The sequence below is a fragment of the Procambarus clarkii genome, chromosome 27, assembly GCF_040958095.1.
Source record: "Procambarus clarkii isolate CNS0578487 chromosome 27, FALCON_Pclarkii_2.0, whole genome shotgun sequence".
Classification (NCBI taxonomy): Eukaryota; Metazoa; Arthropoda; class Malacostraca; order Decapoda; family Cambaridae; genus Procambarus; species Procambarus clarkii.
This window is the reverse complement of record NC_091176.1, coordinates 14,392,688-14,403,250: the sequence shown is the minus strand read 5'-3', so window position 1 is coordinate 14,403,250 and position 10,563 is coordinate 14,392,688. Positions and strand designations below refer to the sequence as shown.

The 10,563-nt window shown below is 48.0% G+C and overlaps 1 protein-coding gene and 1 non-coding gene across 2 annotated transcripts in view; both read right to left on the bottom strand.

Annotated features, from left to right (window-relative positions):
• LOC123762693 (uncharacterized) overlaps positions 1–9,953 on the bottom strand; it is a 39,071-nt gene extending 29,118 nt beyond the window's left edge. Inside the window, exons 1-2 of the mRNA XM_069332087.1 lie at positions 9,789–9,953; positions 3,047–3,163 (exon numbers count right to left, since the gene is read on the bottom strand). Of these exons, the coding sequence (XP_069188188.1) occupies positions 3,047–3,163; positions 9,789–9,953 (282 nt within the window). The remainder of the gene's footprint in view (positions 1–3,046; positions 3,164–9,788) is intronic.
• On the bottom strand, positions 6,871–6,943 carry TRNAI-AAU (transfer RNA isoleucine (anticodon AAU)). The gene has a single exon. It is a non-coding gene; the product is annotated as a tRNA-Ile (tRNA).
• Positions 9,954–10,563: the final 610 nt, after the last annotated feature.

Below are 10,563 nucleotides of genomic sequence, written 5' to 3'. Positions count from 1 at the left end.
CGTCAGGTGTAATAGGTCGTCTGAAAAACAAAAAGAAAAAAAAAACATCAGCCAATCAACTAACTTTGAAATTGAAATTTGCTAGGTTGTGTTGGATGATTTGTGTAAAGCAAAACATCTTTTTTTTTTTTTTAGAGCCTAGAACAGAATTAGCAACACAGGTCAAGGTCGGAGATGTGGAACAGCTCCATAAAAGGGTAAAGTCTTTCTAATCATACCAGGAATGTGAGTGGGGGGGGGGGGGGGGGAGGCCAGGACGGAACTGCAGCGTTGAATTGTCCCGGGCTGGGTCATGTTGAGCCCTAGACCTCTTGACCCCCCTCCACTCCCCCATTAACCCCCCACCCTACCTCCCCCCTCATTAGAGAATTCGTATATATTTAGTGTGTTATAAGGGCCCGAGATGTGGGCTTGTTCCTCCGTGCTGGGGGTCTTCCTCAACATTTTGAAACAAAGCGGCGACTGCTTCATGTATGGGTGGTGTTGGGTGACGCTATGACATGTATGGGTGGTGTTGAGTGACACTATGACATGTATGGCTGCTGTTGGGTGACGCTATGACAAAGCCAAGTGTCTCAGGAAGAACTATGAATATTACCAATGATACCAACCATTGTATCGTCACAACTGCATCTTACGCAACGGGTCAAAAGGGAGACATTCCCTTCAGCCTCCCCTTTTCCTGTCATATATGTCATCTCCCGACCTGGCGCCCCCCGCCCCCCAGGCGTGCCGCCCCCCGCCCCCAGGCGTGCAGCAGTACGCCCACGTTCCCCAGCCGGGCTGCTCGCCACGAGGACTTAGGCGTATGTGCATAACTGGCATATTAATGAAACGTTAGCTGACATAAACGTGGCGGGTGATATATGGGCGGCCGTGATGAGTGTGACGTGAGGGTGGCGACGCCCATCCCCAAGGCCCGCCCACCTGAGCCCGCCCGCACCACGGGCCCGGTACTTACAGGCGCCCCTGGCTTATAGTCACCCACCACCCACACGGTGGCCACGTCCCAAACTTGTTCCTTCCATACAATAGCCAGATACCAAGCTTATAATCCTATACGTTCGTCCCATGCAATCCCTACGTCTCAAGCTTGTAATTCCCCAGACTTCGCCCCCCCCCTTCAGTACCCTCCCCCCCCTTACAGAACCCTCCCCCCCCCAAACAATACCTTCCCCCCAACAATACCCTCCCCCTTCTACAATACCCTCCCCCTTACAATACCCTCCCCTCCCCCCCTACAATACCCTCCCCCTCCCCCCCTACAATACCCTCCCCCTCCCCCCCTACAATACCCTCCCCCTCCCCCCTACAATACCCTCCCCCTCCCCCCTACAATACCCTCCCCCTCCCCCCTACAATACCCTCACCCTCCCCCCTACAATACCCTCACCCTCCCCCCTACAATACCCTCACCCTCCCCCCTACAATACCCTCACCCTCCCCCCTACAATACCCTCACCCTCCCCCCCTACAATACCCTCACCCTCCCCCCCTACAATACCCTCACCCTCCCCCCCTACAATACCCTAACCCTCCCCCCTACAATACCCTCACCCCCTACAATACCCTCCCCCCCCCCTTACAATACCCTCCCCCTTACCCTCCCCCTCCAAGCTTACGATCAATCCCAAACACCGGCCTCCAGCACCTGTACTGCCCCTTGAACTACCTGCATCATTAACGCACTCCACCACCCCCCCCACCCAGCCACACACCTGCCTCGCCCTGCTAATTACCTCACAGCTACCACCTTGGTCTCGTCGTAGCGCGTCGCATTCTGACGTGAACGTAACCCAAGGTCAGACAGAGACTGGTGGTCAAGACAGTAGTAGCGGCTCGCACAATTTTGACAATGTCCCGTTTTCTGTTCGTGGGTCCTCTGGCAGGTTAGGTTAGGGCACTTTTATACGCCAGTTTCTTGACGTTGGGAACGCTCGCGAGGATCTGCTGCAGCTACGGCCCAAACTAACACCCACGGCGCTGGGTCATGTTGCCCCCCCCCCCCCACACCCCCCCCCCCCCCAAACAACAACGGCTCAGCACGCCAGATTTCAGACTAAATTGGCGCTTGTATATGCGTAGGGTAACTACAGCATGCGCACCGAAGCGTACAGATGGTGACGTTGATGAGGCCGCAGCGCGCATGCTTGTCGCGCAGATAGAAACATACACTCTATAAAACCCTCAGCCCGACAATGACACGGTAAACGAATAGGGGGTTATTTCTTTGTTGTCATTCATGCTCTTATAAAAATGTTTGCATACGGTGGGGGACCCCCTGGTGGCGAGACCAGGCGAGTGATTGGGCAAGTGGTTGGGGTGTCAGTGTGGCTGAAACACGGGGGGAGAGTTGCTCGGTATCTGGGGGGCGATAAAGAAGGTAATCCGGGGGCTTAATCTGGCAGAAGCGGCCTTGGTGGCAATCACGGTGTGGCGGCCCTCAGGTGACAGTTCTGGCGCCACCTGTGATATATACACCCCGGGGAGAGGGGGAGGGATGGGCTAATCCCAGCTGGCCTTGTAGGGCAGGTGGCTGGCAGTAGCCAGGTGGTATCTTTGTTGGTTTTGAGAGGTCACCACTCTGTTGCAATGTGATGTTACGGGTGTCAGTGGGAGGTTAAATGGTGACAATGACCTGTCACGTGGTATCTCCGGGAGTGGGAGTCAATTTATGTGCTGGCAGGTAGTGGGTGGCAGGTGATGGGACGCAGGGGTGCTGGTTAACGTAGGCGGGGGGGGGGGGGGGTTGCTGATATGGGTAGCGGCAATGCACGAGTAATCAGGGAATTGCGTTAACCTAGTGGAGGTTGAGAGATGCCTGGGGTTACCTGGAGAGGGTTCTGAGAGTTCTACTCCCCAGGCTTAGATACGGTAAAAATGAGGACCTTAAACAAAATACATGGAACAAAACGAAATAAAATCTGCCCATACTAGGAAAGCAGCATATAAAGCATTTGGGAATAATGATGTCCGACGACCTAACGTTTAGGGAGCATAACCAAGCAAATATTGCGTCAGCCAGAAAAATGATGGGATGGATTACGAGAACTTTTAAATCCAGGGATCCCATCACAATGGTTTTAGTATTCAAATCATTTGTGCTGTCCCGTCTTGAGTACTGCTCAGTACTCTCTTCTCCCTTCACTAACAGAAGAGATTGCTGAAATAGAGAACTTAAAGGATTCATAAACACGATAAAAGACCTATACCATTGGAATCGTCTCAAAGCTCTCCAAATATACTCCTTAGAAAGGAAACGTGAGAGGTATCAAATATACACATGGAAAATACTAGACGGCCAGGTTCCAAATCTACACAGTGAATTAACAACATACAGGAGTGAACGATATGGAAGGAAATGCAGAATAAACCAGTGAAGAGCAGGGGTGCCATAGGCACAATCGGAGAACTCTGTATTAACATCAGAGGTCCACGGTTGCTCAACATCCTCCCAGCGAGTATAAGAAATATTGCCAGAACAAACGTGGACATTTTTAAGAGAAAACTGGATACTTTTCTTCAAGAAGTGCCGATCCAACCGGGCGGTGGTGGATATGTGGGCTTGCGGGCCTCGCCAAGCAACAGCCTGTTGGACCAAACTCTCACAAGTCAAACGTGGCCTTGGGCCGGGCTTGGTGAAGAACAACTCTCAGAACTCCATCCAGGTACAATCCAGTTTATGATTTCGAACAGGCTATTGCTTGGAACGGCCCGCTGGACCACATATCCACTACAACCTAGTTGGTCCGGCATTTCTTGCAAGAACTACTGTGTTTCTTAATTACGTCCACCTTCGTTCCGGCAATATTTCTTATACTTGCTGGGAGGGAATTGAACAGCCGTGGACCTCTGATGTTCAGACAGTGCTCTCTGATTGTGTTTATGACGCCTCTACTCCCCACTGGTTCTATTCTGCATTCATTCCAAAGATTTATCTCCAATATGTTATTTTACTGTGCAAATTTGGGACCTGGCCCTCCAGTATCTTCCATGCATATATCATTTGATATCTCTTCTCATTTTCCAGAGTACATTTTGAGAGCTTTGAGACGGTCCTAATAATTTAGGTGTTTTATCGTGTCTATGCGTGCCGAATATGTTCTCTGTATTCCTTCTATTTCAGAAATGTCTCCTGCTCTGAAAGAGAAAGCGAGTACCGATGTGGGACAGCACAAGTACCATAAATAGTATTAACATTGTAGTAGGATTCCTGGATTTGAACGTACTCATAATCCATCATATCAGTGTGCTGGCTGCCGCTATATTTGCTCGGTTATGTTCAACAAATGTCGGGTCGTCAGACATCATAATTCCCCGAACTTCTGCATGTTTTCCTTCCATGAGTAGGTCTGATTGTGTCATGTACCCTGTATTTCGTTCAAGTTTTTAGTTTCTACCATAACCAAGTCCCTGGAACTTATCACTGTTAAACATCATGTTATTTTCCGGGCTGCCAAAGTCCACTCCTGATGCCCGAGGGCCTGGTGCTGATGAGAGAGGAGGCTGCAGTTCCTCTCACGATATGAGCAGTAAACGCTACCGTGTCAGCCACCACCTGAATTAAGCGCGCTCCTTCCTCCAGGCTCTTGGTATAATTTAATGAGATTTTGTTCCAAACACGTCGTAAATTTTATACCGGTTATCACAACGCTCGGAACACAATTTTTATTCAAATTTGTTTTCGATTGCTGGATGAGGCGGGGATATGAAATGGACACTTCTATTTATTTTACACATTCAATTTCTTTTCTTACAAGCGAGTGATCGATTGGAGTTCCGTTACGCTCACCCGATTAAATTATTTAACTGCAAATCCATAACTTCTCTCCGTGTGTGTGTGTGTGTGTGTGTGTGTGTGTGTGTGTGTGTGTGTGTGTGTGTGTGTACTCACCTAGTACTCACCTAGTTGTGCTTGCGGGGGATGAGCTCTGGCTCTTTGGTCCCGCCTCTCAACTGTCAATCAACAGGTGTACAGGTTCCTGAGCCTACTGGGCTCTATCATATCTACACTTGAAACTGTGTATGGAGTCAGCCTCCACCACATCACTTCCTAATGCATTCCATTTGTCAACCACTCTGTGTGTGTGTGTGTGTGTGTGTGTGTGTGTGTGTGTGTGTGTATGTATGTATGTGTGTGTGCGCGCGCGTTCGTGTGTGCGTGGGTGTGCGGCACATTCAAATGTAGTTGCTCATATGTTGTTGGGGGCATTTATCCCAGAGTCCCAGAGTCTTTTTATCCCTAATGTCCCAGAGAACACTGTATAAACATCAGAGGTCCACGGGTGTTCAACGTCCTACCAGCGAGCATCAGAAATATTGCCGGAACAACCGTGGACATCAAGAGAAAACTAGATTGTTTTCTTCAATGAGTGCCGGACCAACCGGGCTGTGGTGGGTATGTGGGCCTGCGGGCCGCTCCAAACAGTAGCCTGGTGGAGCAAACTCTCACAAGTCGAGCCTGGCCTCGGGCCGGGCTTGGGGAGTAGAAGAACTCCCAGAACCCCATCAACCAGGTATCATCTGAAACACACAAAAGTAAATTATATGAATGAGTGGGTAATTTTGAAGTGTTTAAATGTTATAAAATGTTATGGAATGTTGCGTGCGTGCGCGTATTTACTATTTGTATTTACGGCTTGTCTGTAGAAACGAGCTTATTGACTCTTGGACCCCGCCTTTCTAACCATCTATTTTTCCTCTAATATCTACTACATATTTTTCCCTGTGAGAGACGCGCGCGCGAAGCAGCCCATAGCAGCTGTCTTAACTACCAGGTGCCTATTTACTGCTAGGTGAACAGAAGCATCAGGGTGAAAGATATTCCCCATTTGTTTCCGCCTCGGTCTGGAATCGAACCCGGGTCCTTAGGACTACGACTCCCTAGCGCTGTGCACTCGTGTGTGTGTGTGCGCAAGTGAGCGTGCATACGCGCGTGCGCTCACCTAGTTGTATGTGCTGGGGAATAAGTCATGGCTCTTGTGTCCCGTCTCTCAACTCTTAATCGACTCGATGGTGTGGGGGGGGGGATGGATGGGAGTTTTATTGCCCATTTATTACTTATTTAAAGTTACAGGCAGAGAGTTATGTTGCCCTGTCTTCCTTGTATATGTTATCATAAATACTTGGTAAACTTCAGAAGTTTACCAGACACTAGCCCCACTGGGAATTTATTCCAGCACTCTATCATTGCTGGTAAAAGAAAAAGTACTTAATCGTATCCTTTCTGCACGTTCTGTAGTTTACAACTAAGATTTAAAGTTCTTCAAATACCTGGAATCATTCACGCCTTCCTGTCTGGGTGTGCGTGGTGTATGTCTTAAGGCACTTGACTGTGGTTGTCCCGGCTCCCAGACACGTGTGCCTGGACTCGCCAGTCTCGGGCTAACCCACTCCACCTGTTTACAACTCGAGCAATGAAAATGTTCTTGTTGACATCTCGGAAACTTTTGTGTGTGTATTCACCTAGTTCACCTAGTTGTGCTTGCGGGGGTTGAGCTCTGCTCTTTCGGCCCGCTTCTCAACTGTCAATCAACTGTTTCTACTACTACTACTATTTCCCCCCCCCCCCTCCCCACACACACACCTATAACCTGTTGATTGACGGTTGAGAGGCGGGACCAAAGAGCTAAAGCTCAACCCCCGCAAGCACAACTAGGTGAGTACCTACCTCAGGAAACGGCCCGTGACAGCTGACTAACTCCCCGGTACCTATTTACTGCTAGGTAACAGTTGCTTAGGGTGAAAGAAACTCTGCCCATCGTTTCTCGCCGGGGCCCGGGATCGATCCCGGGACCACAGGATCACGTGCCAAGCGTGCTGTCCGCTCGGCCGGCCGGCTCCCTCAAACACTTTGGAACCCAACAGGCGTGCCTCCAGGGAGGATCGAACTCCCGGCCTCTGGGTTATTAGACCAGCGCTCTATCCACTGAGCTATGGAGGCTCGAGACTGTGTGTGTGTGTGTGTGTGTGTGTGTGTGTGTGTGTGTGTGTGTGTGTGTGTGTGTGTGTGTGTGTGTGTGTGCTTGCATAGGGAAACACCCTCGACTACAGTGACCTCTTGGGTCATCTTTTTATGTATAACATAAATGAATCTGCATTTACGTGTCTCTCCTGACCTATATGGTGGGTCACAGAGCCCATTCCAGCAGCCTATTCCATGGTGAGGTCCTTATGGTCCCATGACAAGCTTATTTGCCAACTCTAGTAAACATTAAATAATGTATTGGAGAATATGACCCAGTTCCTCCTACTCACGGAGTTTCCACACAGGGTGTTCAGGAGTGGGGGCTTGTCATCTAGGCCGCAGTAACGGTAGCCAGCCTGATCTTGGCACTCTTGATGACTTCCTATTAGCAACCCCAATGTCAGCAACTGACACCCGTCTCACACCGCAGGCCCTCCGAATTGCTGTGGCTCTCTGCCTCGCTGCCCCAGTCCACACCGAATACAAGTGTATTTGCGGCGAGGCAGTGGCCGACAGGTACGGCTGAAGCTTACAAGGTCTGCTTGAAGCACGTACCTGTGAGGAGGGGCAGAAAGAGGACCACTCTAGAAAGAGAACGGAGACGACTGTACAGGAGAAGGAAAAAAATAACGGAAATGCTTCGGCAGACACAACTATCACAAGCAAGGAAAACAAGCCTAAGCAGGGAGATTGAGGAAATAGAACAAACGTTGAAGCGATCATATGAGTCTGAGGAAATGGAATTGGAACAGAAAGCTATACAAGAGATAAGGAAAAATCCGAAATATTTTTTCACATACGCAAAATCAAAATCCAAAACCTCGACCAGTATTGGACCGTTAATTACAAATGAAGGTACGTACACAGAGGACAACAAAGAGATTAGTGAAATTCTAAGAAGCCAGTATGAGGCTATGTTTAGCACACCAATAAACAACATGAAAGTTGATGACCCAGACAGCTTCTTTATGAATGACATTCAAGCTGCAGATAATATAACGGATATTACCACAAACTCGGAAGACTTTGAAAGAGAAATTGATAATATGCCTATGCACTCAGCTCCTGGGCCTGACTCATGGAATTCAATATTCATAAAGAAATGTAAAGTACCAGTAGCGAGAGCACTCAGCGTAATATGGAGAAAGAGCCTGGATACAGGGGAGATACCAGCAGCACTTAAATCTGCAGATATAGCTCCGTTGCACAAGGGGGGGAGTAAAGCCTTGGCAAAAAATTATAGGCCAGTTGCACTAACATCACACATAATAAAAGTGTTTGAAAGAGTGATTAGGAATCAAATTTCTAGTTTTATGGAAAACAATGAATTGCACAATCCAGGACAACATGGATTTAGAGCGGGAAGATCCTGTCTGTCACAGTTACTCAACCACTATGACAAAATCACAGAAGCCTTAGAAGAAAAGCAAAATGCAGATGTTGTATACACAGACTTTGCAAAGGCGTTCGACAAATGTGACCATGGGGTGATAGCTCACAAAATGAGGTCAATGGGAATAACTGGAAAAGTAGGACGCTGGATACTCAATTTCCTGTCGAACAGAACACAAAGAGTAACAGTCAATCAGATAAAATCGAGTCCAAGCGATGTTAAAAGCTCTGTACCTCAAGGTACAGTCCTTGCACCGCTACTGTTCCTTATTCTCATATCTGATATAGACAAAAATACACGCCACAGCTTCGTGTCGTCCTTTGCAGATGACACAAAAATCAGCATGAAAATTACCTCTGCTGAAGACATTGAAAAACTACAAGCAGATGTCAACAAAGTTTTTGATTGGGCAGCAGAAAATAACATGATGTTTAACAGTGATAAATTTCAGGTACTCAGGTACGGCAAAAATGAGGATCTGAAACATAATACAGGGTACAAAACACAATCGAATCTTCCCATAGTAGGAAAACAGCATGTCAAGGATTTGGGAATAATGATGTCCGACGATCTAACGTTTAGGGAGCATAACCAAGCAAATATCGCGTCAGCCAGAAAAATGATCGGATGGATTACGAGAACTTTCAAATCCAGGGATCCCATCACAATGGTTGTACTCTTCAAGTCACTTGTGCTGTCCCGTCTCGAGTACTGCTCAGTACTCACTTCCCCCTTCAGAGCAGGAGAGATTGCTGAAATAGAGGGAATACAGAGAACATATACGGCACGCATAGACGAGATAAAACACCTAAATTATTGGGATCGTCTCAAAGCTCTCCAAATGTACTCTCTAGAAAGGAGACGAGAGAGATACCAAATAATATACACCTGGAAAATACTGGAGGGTCAGGTCCCAAATCTACACAGTAAAATAACAACGTACTGGAGTGAACGATATGGAAGAAAATGCAAGATTGAACCTGTGAAGAGCAGAGGTGCCATAGGCACAATCAGAGAGCACTGTATAAACATCAGGGGTCCGCGGTTGTTCAACGTCCTCCCAGCGAGCATAAGAAATATTGCCGGAACAACCGTGGACATCTTCAAGAGAAAACTGGACGGTTTTCTAAGAGAAGTTCCGGATCAGCCGGGCTGTGGTGGGTACGTGGCCCTGCGGGCCGCTCCAAGCAACAGCCTGGTGGACCAAACTCTCACAAGTCGAGCCTGGCCTCGGGCCGGGCTTGGGGAGTAGAAGAACTCCCAGAACCCCATCAACCAGGTATCAACCAGGTACGGACGGCATGGCCTTCTCTGTCAAAGGACAGCATGCAAGACACTGCGAGGTTAATAACATTATTAAGAGGAAGAAGCCTTACCGCAGCCGGTTGTCCAGCAGAGAGAGAACCCCGTGTCCTAGTCCTCCGCAACTCTGAGGAGCTTGTCGGTCGCCCAGACGGGATCACGGTGAACCCGTGATCCCGTCTGAATGGGATCAATGAAGAATGGTAAGCAGTTGGTGTGGAACTGCACTTCTCTAACGGCTTCTCTAATGGTTTTGTTGAAGACATCATAAAAAGAAAAGTGAAACGCCATGCAACCTCTGAAGAGTCAACTAACACAACACATGTGCCCCCTATTAGACTATTCTACAGGAACTTCTTTTCGACGGCTCATAAAATGGAGGAAAGTGTCCTGAAAGATATTGCTGATAGGAACGTTATCCCTACAGACAAAAATCGGAAAATACAATTGACGATTTACTATAAAACCAAAAAAACGGCCAACCTACTCACGAAGAACTCCCCAGACACCAAGCATAACGCCTTGAAGGAAACCAACGTCGTCTATGCCTTCAAATGCCCACTTGGGGACTGTAAACCCCAAAGAACTCGGTATATAGGCAAGGCAACAACGTCTCTTTCCAGGCGATTAACAATGCATAAAGAACAGGGCTCCATAAAGGAAAATATAATCTCCTCTCACAACCAGACCATCACCAGAGAAATCTTAACAAACTACACAGAAATCATCGACAGATACAGCGATAGCAGGAGGCTCGACATCTGCGAGGCACTACACATCAAAAAGTCAACACCAGCAATCAACAGCCAATTAATGCATAACTGTATTCTGCCCACTTCAAGACTCCGAGCCTATATATATATTTGTGTGTATATTATTATTATTATTATTATTATTTATT